The 19,360-nt window shown below is 57.7% G+C and overlaps 2 protein-coding genes across 8 annotated transcripts in view; both read left to right on the forward strand.

The window, feature by feature from the left end:
* Positions 1-12,540, forward strand: part of ST3GAL3 (ST3 beta-galactoside alpha-2,3-sialyltransferase 3) — a 142,952-nt gene extending 130,412 nt beyond the window's left edge. For 3 of the 5 annotated variants that reach the window (XM_072343055.1, XM_072343056.1, XM_072343058.1), the window contains one exon: positions 9,223-12,539. In XM_072343055.1, the coding sequence (XP_072199156.1) occupies positions 9,223-9,312 (90 nt within the window). In that variant the 3' untranslated portion in view covers positions 9,313-12,539. Of the gene's footprint in view, positions 1-9,222 lie in introns of all 5 variants that reach the window. The other 2 variants (XM_072343053.1, XM_072343054.1) reach the window with 1 other exon arrangement.
* A 1,712-nt stretch (positions 12,541-14,252) lies between these two features.
* Positions 14,253-19,273, forward strand: ARTN (artemin). Of its 3 annotated transcripts, none has more exons than XM_072343501.1 (4): positions 14,253-14,357; positions 17,674-17,744; positions 17,844-18,021; positions 18,172-19,273. In XM_072343501.1, exons 2-4 carry the CDS (start codon positions 17,679-17,681, stop codon positions 18,606-18,608), a joined length of 681 nt encoding a protein of 226 aa, XP_072199602.1. In that variant the 5' UTR covers positions 14,253-14,357; positions 17,674-17,678; the 3' UTR covers positions 18,609-19,273. The 3 variants fall into 3 exon arrangements, with proteins under 3 accessions (XP_072199602.1, XP_072199601.1, XP_072199603.1); XM_072343500.1 differs by lacking the exon at positions 14,253-14,357 and adding an exon at positions 15,144-15,237; XM_072343502.1 differs by lacking the exon at positions 14,253-14,357 and adding an exon at positions 15,805-15,954.
* The last annotated feature ends 87 nt before the right edge of the window (positions 19,274-19,360 follow it).

The following is a 19,360-nucleotide window of genomic DNA, read 5'->3' on the forward strand; positions in this document are numbered from 1 at the left end:
AGAGGAGAGCAGTGTTGAGTCAGTACGTACAGAGATGGCATCTTCTGAAATCCCAGAGCCAGCAATATCTGAGGAATATCATTGTTGCAGTGATAAGGGAGGTATCATGTTGACTTGCCCAGTTCTGACTCCTTGCTGGGCAATTTGCTTATGGCCACTGTAAGGAGGACTGTAAGGAGGACCCTCGTGCTAAATCTCTCTTACTCAGTTGTTCTTCCTGTATCTTAAGGAGGCTATTAAGTCCCATGTTCAGCTCTTGAACGTGGGGGCACTCACAGCCCGTGTCCTGTGCCAAGCCTGTTTTGCAGCCTGGAAGGTGTCCTTGATGTCAGAGAGGGAGCTGAGAAGTCTTGCTCTTGTTCTTTGGATGGCTCAGTGGGAAAAGGAGTTGGATGACATCCCTGGTCCTCTGCAAGGGAAGAGTTAAAATGCTCAAGGGCCTCACCTGGGAGCCACTGATGCAAGTAACACACAACCTACAGCATGCCAGAGGGAATGAGGGGGCTGCGGCACCCTGTGTTTCTCTTACACTCACCCACCCCCTTGCGTCACAAGCTGACAGACATCAGCAGGGAGCAGAAAAGCTCTTAGAGGGAGAAGTCAAGAAGCACCACTGAGAGCAGTCTGCAGTGAGAAAGAAGTACAAGCTCTGCGGTGGGTGAGCTTCCTGTTCCTCTGCCCCTTCCCTGCCACCCCCTGTGGCACTCTCAGTTCCTGCTGATGTGAGTGTGCATGGGATCCTGAGCCCTGTCACAGATACACTCAGGCTGCTTGGATCTTTGATTCTTGAGGCCCACACCCTGAGCAAGAAGCAGAAGCCAGTGGGAAGACAAAACAGGAGGGAATCACTCTTGAACGCAGTATGTGGTCTCAGCACGGCACAGCACAGTAGATGGGGGTGAACATGTGAAATGCAGCCAGTAGGGTCTCCTAGAGAGACCCAGTCTGTGCTGGGTTTGACTGGGCTCTGCTGTCTGGAAGCTATCAGTCGTCATGCCCTAGATGTTCTGTATGGAGGTGAGGGAGCGTTGAAAGGTTCTGGTGAAGCCTCACTAATTCAGATGTCAGCCGGTTTGTTTCTACAGCCAAGGCTGTTGATGAGAGCTCTGCAGGGCTGGTTCTAGGAGGAAGGTTCCTGTTCCACGTGAAGGCTGGTTATCTGATCTGTGTCTGCCCATCTAATCCTCACATGCTCACCCACAGTCTCCTCTTATATTTCGCTGTCCTGGTACAAGAAAAGCCATCTGTTCCCAAGTATCAATAATTAATGCTTCTCCTGCCCTCGCCCCTCCCTATATGATAAATTGTTTGCGATATTGTGGAATGTGAAGAGCAGGAAGAAGATTGTATTTCTTTCTCTCCCATTTAATATTAATGGTAGCTGGTAATTGTTAGTCACCTGAGGGTGAAGTTGAAAGGTGAAGGGCATGAATAGCTGAGTTGTCTTCCGCAGTTGTCCTCAGGTAACTCACAAATGCAGATTTGCCCCACTCGAGGCTGGACACGCTCTGCACGCTTTGCTCAGAGACAGCCCGGCGTGTGGTTTGCAAATCTGGAGGCTGACCTTGTTGGCACCTCATGCCAAACCTTGCCATCAGTCCAAGTGAAATGAGTCTGACCCAGAGCCAGGCCCCACCAAGGCGTTCATCTGGTCCATCTGCTCCTATATCCAAAGGCCCATCGGTCTCCATAGTGTTTTTCTCAGTATTACCTTTGGACCTCCAGAACTGTATCTAGGTCTGGTTCATCCCAGACTTTGGGGAAGCTGAAAGTGTTAAATAAAGGTGGAGTTGGCAGGCGTTTGGGCTCTCTGATGGACTGAATACCTACAGCTTCTTTAGAAGAGGGCAGTCACGGCCCTGGCTGGCTCCTGAAGCACAACCCCATCCCATAACCTGACCGGCTGGCTCCTTCAGCCCCAACTACTTAGCAATCTTCAGTGTTTAAGTCTCAGGAGCAGCTGCAGGGAAGCGCTCCAGCTCCACCCTGAAACCATCACTGTCTTCACAGAGGAAATGTAAACACAACAGCATGCCGGATCTGGAGATGCCACACGTGTGTGGCTTTGGAGATCCTCCCGGAAACATCCCTCGATCCCCTTCCCTTGCCCAGTGCCCGCAGGGGATGGGTCGCATGGCGAGGTGTGTCACTGAGTTCTACTTGAGGCCATCTTGACATCTCCCCGGACACCCCCCGAAACCCTGTGACTCATCTCCAAGGAATTTGTTCTGATTACATAAAAAAAGCCAGCAAAATGCGCTCGCTTGCTCACAGCTGGGCGGAGATGCCTCTCCCATGCCAAGACTGAGGTGATAAAATCTCTGTGGAAATGAATGTGATTTTTCCTGTTGCTCTGTGGCGGGTTGCATTTCCAAGAGGCAGAACAGGCAGCCTGAGTGTATGGTTTTGCTTAGTCTTTGCTTTCCCTGCTGGGGTGAAAGTCCTCCAGGTCCAGAACTGTGCTGTTATGGCTACTGCGGGAGGCAGCTGCCTCCAGTTCTTCCCACATCTTAGACTCCAAGGCCTGAATGATCGTTTCCTGCTCTGGAAGAAAGGAGGGATGCTAAAGTTCAGCACTTCCACAGGGGTTTATGAGCTGTGTGGGCCCGCTGCTCTCCCATCTATTACTGGGAAACCACTGTGTGAATTCTCGCACATTATTTTTCAGCTCTGATCCCATCTTTTTCTTTCAACTTACAAAATGTGGAAGGTTTAAGCTTGTCATCTCCCTTCACTTCCTACTTTCCCTATTGCCAATAACTTATAACAGCTTTCAACCCTTGTCTGCTTCCCTGGATGCCGTACAGAAGACGAGCAAGCCCTTGCCAAGGTGTATGCTCACTTGATTCTGTTTGCCTGGTGATGAGCTATTGAGATGAATTTTATCTTTTAATCATTTCTTGTGTTTTGATTTCTTGCTCAGGTCCCGTAGTGCTTCCTGCCTTAGCATAAAGAGAGCATAAAGAAAGGAAACATGGACATGGGGGTGAGGAAAAAAAAAAGGAATCATTTTAAAAGGGAGTGAGCAGGAGGCTGTGCTAAATCAGCAGAACAAAGCTCCCAGAACCCCTCCTCTGCGAGCTCTGCCCTGCGCCTGGCAGCACACACTGCCTTCTCCAGGCCCGGAGCTGGGATCTGCCCTTTTATCAGCACAGATCCATCTGTGGCTGCCCACTGCTGTCCCTCTCAGTGCGGCAGCAGATCAAGCAGCAGTGCCGACGCTGCGGAGGTGGCAGTCCCTTTGATACAGCTGTGCCCGGCACCTCATGCCTCGCTGCCTGACCCAAGGGCAAGGCCGCGTGCCGCCTTTGATGGCTCCTTTCTGATGGCGGCTCGCCTCCCCTGCATTGTGGGTTGCTGGAGGACACCTAACACTTCTCATTCAGCGTGTGTAAGGGCTGTCATGAGGCCCCAGGAGGTGGCCAGCAGCACGCAGTGACACACAGCTTTGTCTCTGTCTCTCCCCACCTCTCAGAATGATCCGCAAACATCACGTTTGGAGCCTGGGCCCATAGAGGCACAAACAATAGTGCTTTATCATCATCTGGGCTCTCTCTATGAAGCCGTCTTTTGCATTTTAAATGAAGGAAAGTTGCTTGGGAGGGGGGGTGACGAGGCTGCTCCTGGCCTCCAAGCACCTAAAAGTTTGCAGTAGCCAACAAGAAGAACAAAACTCCTTTGAAAGCAGGGCAGATGTCTGGCCTGGTGATTTATAGACTGAAAACACAGCCATTCGAGCCTGGCTGATGAATTGCCATTGGAGTACAAGGAATGGTGCGCACTGAAATGGAGGTCAGCTCTGGAGGGGGAGGTTAGGGGCTGGGGTTGGGGGACCTCTGAAAGGGCACTGCTTTTTCTTGGGGCCCGCAGTGATGACTGATGAGGTTTATACATTTTTGCCTTTGTTTAGAAGCCACCTGTTTGACAGCGTTTTGGAGAAACGAAGACCTCATATGCCGTTCCTGTGCATAAGGGCTGTGTCTGTGCAATAGAAGTCTAGAAAAGATTGGTGGGTTAGCAGTCACTACTGCAGCACAGGTACTGCATTGTTCGGTGGGACAGAAGTACGGTGACGCCTTTGGGGCATCGCTGAGCCCGAACAGTGGGAAAGGGAAGATTGTGGCATGGGTAGAAGCAGAACTAAGATTTGATGAAGATCTATGTATGAAAAGAAGGACAATAAAAGGTCTGCAGGAGTGTGTTGGAGCCCAGCTGGTGACCCCAACATTGAACACAGCCCTCTGTGATGAGTACTGTCACAAGGGTACACCAAAGCCAGCATGTCTGCCAGAGGGAGCCCAGGTGTCTCCAGATATCATAGCGCAGCTTTTGTCACCAACCACAATGGGACAAGAAGAGTTGACGTCCTTCCAGAACTGATTTTAGCAAGCATGAAGACCTTGCAGAGAACCACTGGAAATAACCCTTGATCAACGCCATTATTGTGAAATTAAATGGAAAGGCAAGAGCGGATGCACCAAGAAGCTCAAGGACTCCTTGTGAAGGGGATTTGAAATATTACCTTTCCTTTTCCTCTCCTCTCTATTTTCCAAAGTGCAAAAACTGTGACTTGTGTTTGTAGCAAAGAGAGAACTGATAGGAAAAGGTTTGAGATAAAACTTGGTAAGTTGCTTTGAAGTGGGGTTGGAGGAGAAGGAGAAGGCAAAGGCATCAGGAAGAGAGGAGACTTCATCCTGTTGGACAGAAAAGACAGCAATAAAATGGAAACCAGCCAAAATTGGGCTCAGTTAGGTCATGCAAAGGAAAATGATATGGAAACAAGGAAAGAATTATGAGGGCTGTGGCATCCAGGAAGGTGAAGGCAGCGGAAGACGCAGGGATTAAAGAGCCTAAGCAGGAGCTGTGCGAATGAATGTGTTACCTCTCTACGAGTGATGTGGTGAACGTTAGGGAAAGGGTGACTTGTGGTGAGAAGTTCATAGGGACAGGACGTGACTGGATCAGTAGTGAAAGGCAGAAACTGGTGGAGGCAACGCACTGGGTGACAAAGCCTGGGAGATCTCCATTCCAACACTGCACTGCTGAGCCGATTAAGCCGCAAGTCCAGAGGAAAAGGTCTTTAATAAATCTATCGGGTTACATGTGGTTCCACAGGATTAGATTATAGTGGACGTAATACCTGTATTTCCTTTCTTTTGGGGGGGAGGCGGGGGAGGGATGGAAGTGAGGCGAGGAAAATTACCCTGTCAGATTCAGACCTCTCAATCTGACCTCAGAGGTGCTATTCAGAACTTCAGAGGAAAGTTTAAATGAAAGAATAATTAAATCCTGAAAGCAAACACAACTCGGATTTACCAAAGGCAGGTTACAAAAACTAATTTAATATCTTTATTTGATTTTAAAAAAATAAAAAAAAAAAAATCATTCAAGGGATAGAAGAAATGTAGTAGATCAGTCATCTGAAGTTCACTTAAGCTTGTGAAACTGTGCCACGTGAGATATTATTAGTTAAGCTTCAGAAGCAATGGGTTGGTGCAACACCTGTGTGTGAATAGTCCCAATGAAGGAGAAAACAAAGAGCGGCACTCAATGGGAGGCTGGGAGTTCCCCCGGAGGAGGTCATGTGTAGTGTTTGCATGAATGGTTTTTGGCTCTGAAGGCAGTGGTGTGCGAGTGGAATTTGTGATGATACACAACCAGGTGTGGTCAACACAAAGAGAATCTAAAGATCATCCAGGAAGACCACGATCACCTTGAGAACAGGAGCAAGCTGGATGGGATGAAACCTGGTAGTGTGAATGGAGGCTCATTCAGTGTGGGACAAGAAGAGAGATTTTGGTTCTGTTTGAGAAAGCGTTATTTGGCAATGACACAACAGAGGAGGGAAGTACTTAGATAAGTACTAATAAATGCCAGGATAATTCAGGATGTGAGGCTACTGATGTAGAAAAAAGGCAGATGCAGCTCTGGGAAGACTCAAGGAAAGGAATTCTAGAAAGAGCGAACTGCTTCTGTGTGGGTTTCAGGGATAAATGCTGCTGAGCTGCAGAAATATGGAGGATGTAAGAACTGAGAAACCTCTGCCTTTAGAATCTACTCTGTTCCTTGAGTGCATTCCTTCTCGACTTCACTCTCTCTTCTTTAATCTTCCTGTATTTTATGGTATTGCAACTTATTTGATAAGACATACTCTTGAAGCCCAGCCATAGTCCCCATCGTAATTGATTGCAGATGGAGACTTACCTTCCTGATGGGGTGGTTTCTGAAACATTTCCTTAATCTGAAAATATTCTCCTTGGCTTCATTGGAAAAGACAGAGGATGTTTTGGGCTTCCTCGTGGGATCATCAAGAAGAAAAGCAGTGGTTCTGGTGCTGCTGTGTTTGCACAGAGTCCTGAAAGGTAGCTTTAACTGATGACAAATTTAGATCTAATGACTGTGACCAAACAATTGTACATCAGACCGAGAGCAGCCCCTGTGGAACAGACAGCCATAACAGTGCATGTGCCTGCCGAGCAGCTCTCCTCCGCCTGCTGCTGTTGCCACAGAAAAGAGCAAGCATCCACTAATCAGTGAAAGACCCAAAGCAAAGGAAATCCCAGCTGGTCCCCAAACAACAAGGGCCCTGGAGGTGCAGATTCACAGGGGAATAGCTGGAGTTTGCTGCTTGTGATGCTGAGGTGTGGCTTCAGGATTTAGGGCAGGAGCTCTGGGAATGCAGGAACAGGAAATGAGGCAGCGATGGCTCAGTGTACATGGGAAGAGAAGAACAAAGCCATCAGAAGGGACAGTGAGCATCCTGCCATGGCAGCCCAAGCACAACTAACATCCAAGGGCAGAAAAAGGGCTTATTTGCAGCAATGCTATCAGGAATAAGAAAGACACTGTCATTGTGGCCACTTCATGTAATCCTCCTCCAGGTGTGGATCCTGCTCACAGCGGTGCCTAAAACATCAAAGCAAACACTGACAGCACTGTCCTGTCTGTGGAGACACAGGTGGTCAAAGTATTGCCCCTCCCTTACCATCCTGCTGCAGCTCAGGACATTGCATCAGCTGAAAGAAGGCCAGGACAGCTTGAGCACCTCATCTTACCCAACAAGTGGTGGGAAATAGTGTGATACAGAGAAGTTCTCCTACAACAGCTCAGTGTGGTCCTGGCTCCAAAGCAGACCTGTGCTTGCCGAGGGCTGGCTTTTATGGGACCCTGCTGACAGAACCATGCTTGGGGTTCTTTGCACCGAGCGGCATGCAGCATGGATGCGGAGCAGCATGGATGCGGAGCAGCATCTCTCTGCATCTGCAGCACTCAGTTTCCAAGCAGGTTTTGCAGTGCAACTTGTTGCCTTTCCCCATTTGGTAGTGATGGGAATGAGATGTCTGCCTCTCTCTGGCAGTTTTGAAAAATTTGCTTCAGATCTTCTCTCCCCCCGTAGCCGCTCGCACTGGAATGCAGTCTCCTTCGCCTGATTAGCTCTGTCTGTCAGTGGGGTGAGTCCCTCTCCTGCAATCAGTAACCCGAGCTGGTGTTGAAGACATGCTGCATCCCTCCTGCCTGTGGTGCTGTTGGGTGCAGAGCACTGCACTATGAGCTCTGCAGGGGATAAAAGCCCATTCCTCTGCCTCTGTGGTCATACTTTCAACCACAAGGCATTGCCACAGACATCACTGAGACGCATGGATCAGGTGGGAGGCTGAATTTCCTTTATATGTGGCTTTCTGCTTGGAAACGGCCTTGTGGCCAGGGTACAGAGCAGCCCTAATGCTGTGAGCAGCTTGAGGTTTGTACATCTGGCCAGCAGCCTGGTGTGCAGTGCAGGAACCAGACCTGGCTGTGGTGTAAGGCAGTGCAGCTGTATCACCCAAAGTGCTGTCACCCACCTCCTGTATTTACATTCCTGCTCTGCTTGCGCCTTTCCCAGCTACTTGCCTCCTTGCTTTGTGGCCCAAGCTGATGTTTGAGGTTTGCTCAGAAACGACTGCTGCTCCGCTTTCTGTGTATGTATATATACCACAGGATGCATGGAGGTCATATTGGGTGAAACCAATTGGCTTCTCCCTCTGCCTGATGAGACAGAAAGACACGGGAGAGGGACGAGCCTGTGCTGTCATGAACAGTTGGATTCTTTGATGCTCCAGGTGGGCTCTGAACAAGCCCAGCCGGATGCAAGAGAAAGAGCACTCACTAAGCTGAGGATCTCACAGCACAACCCCTGTGCCAGCAGACAGCCACTTGCTACCTATCGGCAACAGCATGCGCACACTTGGCTGCCTCTGCCAGTGCCGTGTGCCCATAGCAAGGGGCTGTCCTGCCATTGTGGGTGCTGCTGCGTGGCGGGGACTGTGCACAAGCCCCCAGCTGACAGAGTGCCCTTATTCTTCTGGTTGAAGCCATTTCTGGGGAGCTCTCCTGGAGGGATTTTATCCCAGATCTTACTTAGAGCCAGTAGTACCTGCTGTCCAGAGCACCGTGCTGGAGACGTGGATCCCTTCCCTGGCATTCTTGTCTCACTGGGAGATTTTGGGGAAAGTTGCTTTTCCCTGCTCTCTGTCTCCCCAGGGGACAAATTACTCACTGCTTTCATTAAGTGCTGTAACAGTACCAGCACAGTGGGGTGGTGGCAGACACTGTGATCACTGCTAAAGCCTGCTGCAGGGAACGCATCTGGGTGGGCTGCCAACAGCTATAGCAATCACTGCTCAGAAACGCCTGGCTGGGAGATGTGACCATTTCACCCTTCTCATTGTATTAGTGTAACCTTTAGCATGCAATTTCCTGTTGTTAGGGCCAGCGGAGGCAGGAGCCGGCCTCAGCAGGGCTGGTTTTGTGTAGAGGGGCTGCTGCCCTGCTGTAGAAATCCAGTGCTGAGGAGCACACAGCACTAGGAGAGAACTCCGCCAGATCAGGCATGTGACTAGCAAATCCTTAACAATTCAGGACGAACATCCTCCATGCACACATGGGTCTTAATGCTGTGTTGCTGGACATGTGTTGGTATGTTTGCCCAAGGTGAAGGTACCTGGGATGCCCAGATCTCACTGTGTCAAAAAGGTTCACCCAACCCCTGCCTCAGATTAACAAGTCTGACTGCTTGCTTTATCTGCTTTTGATAGAGAAGGTCCTTGGACTGCACGGACTCTTCTGGTGGCACCGTGGCCTGTCTCCTTACTCTGCCCCAGCTGAAGCCTCCCACGATGTGGGGTGTGGGAGCACACATGGCTGAGATAGCTGCTGACCTCTGTCTTTCCCATTTCCTTCTAGTCCTGGACACACAACATCCAACGGGAGAAGGAGTTCCTGCGGAAGCTGGTGAAAGCCCGAGTCATCACGGACCTGACCAGTGGGATCTGAGTGGCTGCAGCCCCTGCCTCAAAGGGAGGAGAGAAAGGCGCATGCTGCGGCTCTGGGAGCAGGCACTGGCAGCCCTCCACAAGAATCCCACTTCCCTGGAGACACACAGAGATGCCCGGGTGCTCTGGGAAGGCCCTCTCGCATCGCCGGGCTGCAGGAGGGTTGCATCTGCAGCCTCCAGTCCTGGAGCTGGCAGGAGGCGGGCGAGGGGCTGAGTGGGCAGTTCTTGAACTCTGCATCACAGACGGATCTTCTGTGTCCAGAATTAAACAAGAAAGACTCAGGAGAGAGAAGAAAGGTTTGTGAATAAAGCGATTTGTGCCAAATGGGAGGTGACGCTGCCCCGAGGCAGCAGTGCCTGAATGTACAAAGTATTATTTTTTAAAAGAAACTCTGCTGGAATCATCCTAGAATTACCAAGGTGCAAAGCAAGTCTGCTTGTGCACAGCCCTGCGGAAAGCTCGGCCTCTCCATGCTCCATCTGCATTCTCACCGCCTTCAGACCTTTCCCCAGGGAAACAAGTCCGTCCAAAACGTCGGTGTTGTTGGTGCTGCTATAATTTAAAGGGAGGTTGGCTTTCCCTCATTCTCCACTTGGAGCTTCTCATTGGAGATGAGCACGGGTTTGTTTTTCTGCACTTTTCCTCACTTCCTGCGTAGAAGCGGCAGCAGCAGCCACTCACTTGGCTGCATATTCCATAGCTGTTTGCTCTGCCCTGACGCTGGAACTGGTGGCTCTCTGCCTGCAGCAGACCCACCATCATGCCTGTCACAGTGCTGAGGAGCCCACCTCGTTGTGCTCAGGGCTGTCAGGTCCGTGCTTGCTGTACAGAGCCCTCATGGAGTCCATGCAGATCGGTGTCACCATTTCTGGACAGCATCCTGCTTTGTTTTTGTGGGGGAAATCGGTGGTTTGTTTTTTGGAAGGAGGTCAGATGCTGCGTGGGGATCTGAAGCTTTGCAATTGAAGAGCAGGCCACCGGAGATGTTTTATGTTCCAGACTCGATCATGTTCCCTATTTAAGTGACTTGTGACCTCAGCAATGATGGAGCTTGCTGGCAAGTGTGGGGGCCTGCTGGGAACCCTTGCCTTCTGCTCGGCCCCTGCTCACTTCATGTCCAAGCTCCTCCCGTGCTGCTCAAGCACTGCTGCTCCTCCTGCTCTCAGGAGCATGTCCCTTCCTTTGCCGTCTTGGTCCCGAGATGCAGTATTTGCACATTTGATTTGTGTACGTATTTCAGAGGAGCTGGAATAAACTGAGCGCCGTGGCTGAGTGCAAGGACAGCAGGATGATCTCGTCCACCTGGAGAGTGTGGGCAGGAGGGGGACTGCTGGGGGAAACTGCAATGTCGAGGCCACCACTGGGGTTGGTGGAGGTGACCCTGCAGGGATGCTGGCTGGGTGATGGTGCTGTATCTGGCATAGTCCAAGGACTGCAGCTTGCCTTGCTCTGAGCTGAAGGGAGAACGTGTCCCTGGCATGGACAGGAGATGTTCAGAGAAGGACTTGCGTGGGCCTCTTTCCTACTGACTTGCCGGGGCTGAGACTCAGGAGATGTGCAGGAGAGGCAGGCAGTGCCCTAGAGATTATAGGCTGGGAGTTTCTCCCTTCCATTCTCCTGCCAGTTTCCCTACTCCTTTCCCCCACCCCTGCCAGCCGGGCGCTCCCTGCTGCCTCAGGTACATGCTTGCCCTAGGATGCTCCGTGAAGTGTCCAGCCTGAAAAGATGGGCTTTCCAGCAGATCTGGAGCATCAGCTGTGGCAGATGACTCACTTGGGTACCTTCCCTCTGTTAGCAATTCGTATGTGGCAGCCTGGGCCCGGGAGCCATCATCAGCAGAGGCTCTGCCACAGTGGCAGTGGAGGTGCCTGGGCTGGACCTGGCCCTGAGTTGGACCCTAATGCTTGAACTGGGTCTTCAGCTGCTGCTGTGGGAGCCCCAGAGGGGTGCTGGGCCCCATCCACGTGCTGCTGGAGCTGAGATGTCAGAGAGCAGGGAACTGCGGCCAGGAGGAGGGTGAAGAGCCTTCTGTGTCAGTGCTGGTCTCCTCACTACCACCAGAGGTGCTGTGGAGGGAGCCCCATGGAGACAGGTGATAGCATCAGTTTGATTCACTTGGTTTTACTGAACACTACAAAGCTGTGAGGCACCGTTATGTTCCAGCTCACAGGCTCCAGGCCCATGGAGGGAACTCCTCTTTCTCTGGCATCCCAGCTCCCCACCATGGCTGGGGACAGGTCCTGATGGGAAGCTGTGCCAGCTGCCCAGGGTGGTGACCCTGGGCTTTTCCCTGCACCCAAGAGATGAGCACATGGCCCAGGGCCACCTGCAAGCAGAAGGAGAGGAGATGGAGGTGCTGGGGGACCACAGTTCCCCCCATCTCACTGTCTCATTGACGTTGGTGAGACAAGCGCAGCCCTCTGGCCAGGCCCTGGAGGTGATACTGGCTCATTCCATCCTCCAGCCCAGGGCAGCACACAGCACTGAGTTTCACTCCTGGCAGCTGCTCCTTTGGCTGTCTCCTTGCATGCACCTGCAGCCACCTCCCACCCTCCGAAACGAAGCAGTCCTGCCAGCTCGGAGCGGTGTGCGGGTCAGGGCAGGGTCAGTGGGACGGATGCGAGTCTCTGCCTCTCCCTCCCTCCCCATGACTCACCTTTTTCAGCTGAGAAAGGAGAGCCCAGGGGAATTCTCCAAGGCCTAAATATAGAGCGGGGTTGCCTGACAGCTCTGCCACGCTGCCGTGCAGAAAGGCCATCGGGGTGGCAGGGAATCTGCCAGGGGAGAGGCTGGGGAGGTCAGGGCTGGGGAAGCCCCATGCCAGCGGCTGTAGCTGTGCTGCTGGGCCAGGGCCAGGGCTGGGGGGCTGTGGCAGGGCCAGAGCCTGGTCCTTTGGTGCGGGCCATGCAGCCACCACTCAGTTCTGGGCTCTTCCTCAGCCAGAGGTGACACAGGGACCTGCTTGGAGTGCTGTGAGCTGGCCGGTACTGTGCCACACTGAGGTACGAGAACTCAATGAGTTTTTAAAACTAGTTTTAGGTTCTGCAGGTTTTTGTTGTTTTTTTGTTTTGTTTTGTTTGGGTTTTTTTTGTTTGTTTGTTTTTGTTTTAATTTCCCCTCTAGGCAGGGAGGTGGGAGTCTTGCAGGCTCCTCAAGCCGGCTTTATGTCACATCAATTCAGTCATATCACAGAAGCAATAAAGCTATCAAACAAGCTCCACTGGCCTCTTTCTTCTGCTGCCTGTGGCGTGCAGAGGGATTCCCTGGCTCAGGCTGCACTCACTGCCTTCACTGCTACCTCCTCCTCCTGCCTGGTGAATGAGGGCGTAGGAGAAGGCTCAGCGTGGGTGCACATCATGTGTATTTCAAAGCTGTTTGGTGTCCCACCTGCCACAGTCCTCCAGCTGGATCCCTCTTTGGGTGTCCTCACGCTGGGGCTGCTCCCAGCCATGCAGCCATGGGGCTGGGTGCGGCACGGCAAAGGCAGGTGTCCGGCCTGTTGACCTTCTCAGTGCAGCAGTGTCCAGGAAGGAAGCAGTTTAGGAAGCCGGGGGCCGATCTTGTGACCGACTCCAACACCTGCCAGGGCCCAGAGGGAGGATGTGACCCCTCCTGCAAATCCTGGCGGTTCTGGGGAGCTTCCAGAGCCGTGGGACAAGTCTCATTGCTTGGGGCGGCCGCTTCCAAGTGGGTGACAGGTCTGCCAGATGCAGGTTGTGGCTTCCTGCCAGCACTGGTGGGACGCTGCGGGGACAGCCAGCTCCCACTGCATGGCTGCGGGTTACAGATCCCTTCCATTGAGGAGATGCACAGATTGCTCCTTCCTGTTCTGCTCCTCCTGGCCCTATAAGCAGAGCCCCTGATGCCACCAGCCTGGAGCAACCCAGATGTGCTCCCAGGAGCACAGAGCCTAAGAGCAGGGCGTGTGGGGACAGCCAGGTTGGCAGAAACAGACATTGCTGGTAGCAGACATCCCCAGAGGAGCCACGTCACCACCAGACAGGGACGATGCAAGCGGCCGGTCCATCTGCGTCACAGCTCTCCGCCACATGTGTTCTGTCACACCGTGTCATCTGCTGGAGCACGTCAGCCCCATCTGCCTCATGCACGGGTGGCACCTGCATGGACAGACATTAGAGGAGACTGGGGACATGGGGACAGCCCCAGCCCTGCAGGGCTGACGCAGAGGTGATTTGGAGGTAGCTACTGGCAGCAGCTGGGATTTGGGCACAGTGCTGGGAAGTGCCACAACCTGCCACTAGAATGTCACTGGGCTGCGGGTGACATCTCCAGGTGTTGAACAGGGAGCCAGGACCCCTGTTTTCTGGGATATCAGCCACAAAGGGACAGGAGAGGTAAGAGGCAGGACACTGCCATCCTGTTAGGAGGGACTCCATAGGCACTATACAGATCCACTGGGCACCCCTCTGTGCTATGCCCATCTTGTGGGCATCTCCCCAGTGTGGACACAGCTCTTGCCCTCCAGACACAGCCAGGCACCCCAGGGCACAGCATGTCACTCGTGAGCACCGTTTTCAAGTGGGCGTCCTCATCGCTCCACTCTCCATCCCTGCAAAGCAGAGCAACCCATTCCCTGTCCCCTGTCCCGTAGGGACGCTTCTATACCCCCAAACTGCTAAGAGACGGCGGAAACCCCCTCCACATGTTGGGGACAGCACCTCCGTGCCCCGTATCGCGTGGCTGCCAGCAGCAGGGACAGCTTAGCCTTCACACTGCCCGACAGGTGATGCCGCAGGAGGGAGCGGAGCTGTCAACCCCACGCTGGATAATCCGAGCAGACGAGGCCGGGGCCGGGCTGCGTCCCGTCGGCCCGCTCCGTCCCGGGGAGCACAGCGGGGCCGAGCGGAGGCGGCCCTGGGATTTGGCACGTTCGCAAGGAGCACTCGAGAGCCCGGGATGGACGTGGAGGGCCCTGGGCGGTGACGTAAGGACTCGCACGGGCTCGGCTCGGCTCGCCAGCCGGCCCCCATGTCCCCCGGGCCTGCGGCGGCCCCGGCGGAGGGAGGCAGGGAGCGGGCGGAGGTAAGGGCCCGCGGGCGGGCGGACTCCTCCTCCGGACGCGCACGCGAGGCACACGGTGGCCCGAGGTGGCTCGGGTGCGTGGGACGCGCCGTAGGGACGGTTCCCGCTTGCCTCCCCCGGAACCCACGGGGCCGCCCCTCCCGAGGGGTCCCCGAGTGCGAGGGGTCCCCGCGGGGCTGCTGAGAGTGAGGGGGCTCCGTGGGACTAACCCCGACGCCGTGGGGCTGCGGCCACCCCACGCGCGGGGCTCGGTCCCCACCTCCCGCAGCGCCCGGGGATGGGCTGAGTTCTGTCCCCGGGCTCCGTCCGTGCGTCCGCTGGCAATGCGCTGTCGGGGCGACCGTCCGGCGGTCCGTCCTGCGGGGGTCCGTCTGCCCGGTAGTCCCGAGCGGGTCCCGGTGCCGGCGCCGGTGCGGTGCGAGTCTCCCTCCGAGCTCGGGGGCCGGCGTGGATCCCGGTACCGACGCGGGGTGCGGCTCCTGCTACCGGCGGGGTCTCGTCCGGCGCGCGTTGGGGTCCTGGTGCCGCTCGGGGCGCGGTGCCGGTGCCCGCCCCGCCGGTCAGGTGACGGCCGCTGGAATTTGACACCGGCGGCTGCGGAGGGAGCGGGATGGAGCCGCCGCTGCCCCGCACTGCGCGCCCGCCCGCCGGGCCCGGCACCGCACCGCGAGGCGCAGCGGGACCCGCGCCGCGACCCCCGAGGCGCAGCGGGAGCGGCACGGCGAGCGGCGGCGGGAGTCCGTGCCGGTGTCGGCGGGGCAGCGCCGGCCCCCGCCCGCGCCCCGCCCCGGCGCGGCGGCGGCGGGCGGCGGGGGGCGGCGGGGAGCGGAGGCGATGCGGGGCGGCGGCGGCCCGGGGGATGGTCCCCGCCGCGGGCACGGTGAGTGCGGGCCGGGGGGCGGGCGGCAGCGTCCGTCCCAGCCTGCCGACGGCGGCGCTACGGGAACACCGGGGCGGGGGGGGGGGAGGGAGGGAGCCGCTCCGCCGCCCGCCCCGACCGGCAAAACCCACGGAGAGGCGAGAGAGCGGGCCCGGACCTCGGGGCAGATCCCGGCCGGACGGCTCCCGGGACTGCCCGATCCCTGCCGCGCGGCCGGAGGCGCTCGGCAGCCGCGGCGGGGAACGGGGCTCCGCGTCCGGGCCGGGGAGAGGCCGGGACCCCGATGCGAGTGCCCGGGGCACGGGGCCGGGCACAGCCCGCTGGGCACGTCGGGCAACCCGGGTTCAGCCGGTACCGGCGTGCGGGGACGGAGCGGGGCAGCTCCGGCAGTGACCGCGCGTCCCGTAGTGCCGCTGGGAGCACCGGGACGCGGGACCCGACGCTGCCCGCGGGTCGGAGGGTCCGCTTCCACAAGGTTCGTGGTCCCACGTGTCCGGCCCCGACCTCCCCCGGTACTGCGGACAGGTGCCAGCCTCGATTCATCTGTGGGCGACCCCTCGCGAGTCCTGCTCCGGACAACGCGGTGGTGCCCGCAGGTGCCCGAGGAGGTCTCAGGGCACGGCCAGGAGGCACGGCGTTACGCACGGCCCCGAGCGGCCCCCGGGATGCCGGGACACGCGCTCTCAGCGCTGGGCTCCCCGGTGTAAGCGGCGAGAGGTGCGCAGCCCCGGGGGTGGGACGCGTGTTGCGAGGGTGGAGGGGGCAAGCTGAACCGAGCGAGGGTGCATCCTCGCTTGGATCGCTCTGATGCCGACCTGGGAAGAGCTGCTGAGCCCATTAGCGGCCGGGGCTCTTCCAGCCGTGCCTGGGGCAGCTCCCACTCGGACCGCTGTCAGGCAGCCGGGGCTCCGGGCTGCCATTCTGTTGCGGTGCCCAGGAGCCCGGCTGAGCCCTGCCTGTTCTCCCCACGAGAGCGCGGAGCAAACGCGGGCCGCCGCGGGGATCGACCTTCTCCCTCCCGCTCCGCTCGGCGGATTCCGGGGCCGTGCTGCCGCCGGATGGGAGAAGCCTGTACTGCAGCCCGGCTCCGCCGCGCTCCCGTTCCCTCTCTCGGGGCAGATGCTCCCGCTCGGAGCGGGGCGGCGGAGCGCGTTACACCACCGGCGGTGCGCGGCTCCCTCGGGTGCGGGCGGTGCCCGGGCCGGGCCGGGGCCGAAGGGACGGCAACCCCGCACCGTGGGCCCCACGGCTGTGTCACCTCCTGGCTCCGGGCCCGCCGCCTGCGAGGGCCCCCGTCCCGTGCCGATGTGCTGCTAGGGCTGAGGGGCCGCGGCGGGGCGGCAGGACAGGGACGGGGGGCCCAGGTTCCGCCCGACGGGGCCACGGGACCCTCGCATGGCCCCTCTGGGGGTGCCGGCCTGGGAAAGCCATGACCTGGCAGCGGTGGCTGGCACGGGGCCACGGGCCGCCATGGGAGCAACGTGCTGCGTGGGTCGTGCTTGGCCAGGCTGCGGCTACGGCGGGGGCCTGCTGCCAGCCCTGCCTGCCGCTCGGACCCCACAGTGGGCTGGAGGGCCCGGCAGTGCCCATGGCAGCCCCTCGGCATGGCACGGCTCAGTGCCACCCATGCGGCAACAGGGCATGGTGAGCATCTCCTCAAGGAGCTCTGGGGAGTTTGTCCAGGCAGCGCCCTGGCTGCTTCCACCCATCATTAGGCCAGCAACGCTCTCTGCAGCATGTCCCATCTCAATGCTTCTCCACCACGGAGCACTGGGGAGAAAGCCAAGGGGAAGTCCCTGCTGCAGGATGCCACCGAGCTCCAAGGGGACAGCCCTGCCCCTGTGTGGCTGGGTCAGCAGGCGGCGGGTGGGAGCACTGGGGTGGAATGGTCTTGGAGAGAGCAGTGTGCTGAAGTGCTGTGTCCCCATGGGACTCATCCATCCCACCCATCCCACCCTTCAGCCGCACTGCTCGGGGCTGTGTGCCTCAGCTTCCAGGCAGCATGGTGGGCAGGCAGTGTGGGGCTCGGGGGTGGCTGCACCAGGGGACCCTGTGCTAATGGACTTGGAGCTCCCGAGGTCAGGCTCCCACTGCCAGGAAGAAAAACATTCCCAGGGAAGAGCCATGGGAAAAGGGCCCCCCCTCTGTGGCGCTCCCAGCCACTGCCTTACGACACAGCCTGGCATCCTGGGCTGCTCGTGTGAGGAGCTGGCCTGCATCCTCCCAAGGAGAGGTGCTGGGCAAAGGCCCTTCTGCCAGCAACCCCAGGGAGGGGTGCAGGGGGGTTGTGGGTGTGTAGCCAATGGGGATGGGATGCACGGTGGGGCACTGGGAGATGAGGGAGGGGATGGAATGCTTGTTGGGACAAAGGTGTGCCAGCTGCTGGGCTGCACAATTCCCACTGCACGAGCACTGACACACACCCTATGCTTGCAGCCAGCATGGAGCAGCAAGCAGGACCACCAAAGCCAAGACCTGCAGGACCCAGCACGCATCCACAACCCAAGGTGAGCCCATGCCTGGCTGCCCATGATGGTCGGGATCCCCCATTCCCATCTCCATCTCTGAGGCCGGCGCTCACCCCACCGTGCTCTGCTGTGTTGCAGGAGGGGATGCTCTGGGGGGTCCTCGCCATCCTGTCGCTGCTGGCCGGGCTGGCGGCAGGCACCGTGCGGACCCCACACTGCAACGAGACATTGGATGCAGCCCCCACACCGCGGGGCATGGCCACTGCCAGTGTGGAGGACGGCGTGGAGGTGCCTCTCACCTGGAGCCAGCTGCACGGTGCGTGTTGGTACAGCCACCCAGGGCTTTGGGCACGGTAGCACATCCATCCTGGGCACGGTGGCCCTGAGCACAGGCGGTCACTGTAGGGAATGTGGGGCTCGGTGCTGGGAGGAGAGGAGCTGACAGAGCTGTCCCACTGGCCCACAGGTGACAACGTGACGACAGGAGCCCCAGGTGGCACGGAGCTGGCGGAGGACCTGCTGCTGCGTGCCGAGCGCTCGCCTCCAGGCACCGGCAAAGCCAAGAAGGGACAGCGGAAACCTTCACGTGGTGCCCGTGGGCGCAACTGCCACATCCGCAACCTGATGGTGAAGGTGCGCGACCTGGGGCTGGGCTTCAACTCGGACGAGATCGTGCTCTTCAAGTACTGCAGCGGGTCGTGCCACCGGGCACGCAGCAACTACGACCTGACGTTGGGCAGCCTGCTGCGGCAGCAGCTCATCGTGCCGGGGCCGCAGGAACGCGTGCTCAGCCACCCCTGCTGCCGGCCCACTCGCTACGAGGCCGTGTCCTTTATGGACGTGCAGAACACGTGGCAAACAGTGGAGAAGCTCTCGGCGGCCGAGTGCAGCTGCATCGGTTGATGGGGAGCTGCCGGCTCAACCTCGGCTCGATGCACTCTGCCGATCCCCAGCCTGGTGGGAGGCAGAAGGGTGGTCCCGGTGTGACACGGCCACGAGGGACCGAGGTGACACGGTTGTGGCGGACGGTGGGGTTCTGCAACTGAGCCCCTCCGCTCAGTGCCAAGCAGAGCCGGGGGGTGCGCCCCAACCTGGGAGAGATGGAGGGGATGGGGCATCCCTATGCCAGACTGCTGTCCCCACATCCCCGCGAGCATCGGAGGGGACGGAAGCGGGGCAGGAGGGGGCACCCAGGGGGGCTCCACGAGAACAGGGGCCAACGTGCAGCAGAATGGGGTGACACCCAGCCCCGGGTTCCTGCCCGGCTCCGAGGGTCCCCGCGGCGCTGCGGCACTCAACTATTTATTGCTCTAAGTTATTTATTTATTGTTCTCGAGCGGCAGCTCCTATTTATGACTTTGGGCCCGCGGGGCCGGGTGTAATGCAACCCCAGCGCTGATGCGAAGCCCCGGCCTCGGGCTGCTCGTGCCCGCAGCGTTTTTTGTTTTGTTTTTTTCTATTATTTGTTATAAAAGAACAAAAAAAAAATAACGGGAGGATAAACTCTATTTTTGTACAGCCGCCTTTTCCTGTAGCAATAAAGCGATGGGCCGCACGGCCGACCCCGCAGCGCCGGGCTGTGCGTATCCCGCGGCGGGGCGGGGCGCGGGGCCGGGACTACCGCTCCCGGCGTGCGGTGCGGCGGGGCCGGGCTG

This window comes from Excalfactoria chinensis, chromosome 8 (assembly GCF_039878825.1).
Source record: "Excalfactoria chinensis isolate bCotChi1 chromosome 8, bCotChi1.hap2, whole genome shotgun sequence".
Taxonomy (NCBI): Eukaryota; Metazoa; Chordata; class Aves; order Galliformes; family Phasianidae; genus Excalfactoria; species Excalfactoria chinensis.

Excerpts from the sequence above, each read along its gene's own strand:
- ARTN (XM_072343500.1), top strand. The coding sequence starts at position 15,192 with ATGCGGGGCGGCGGCGGCCCGGGGGATGGTCCCCGCCGCGGGCACG. Across the intron at positions 15,238-17,673 it reads TGGTCCCCGCCGCGGGCACG|CCAGCATGGAGCAGCAAGCA; the intron begins GTGAGTGCGGGC and ends CTATGCTTGCAG. Across the intron at positions 17,745-17,843 it reads GCACGCATCCACAACCCAAG|GAGGGGATGCTCTGGGGGGT; the intron begins GTGAGCCCATGC and ends GCTGTGTTGCAG.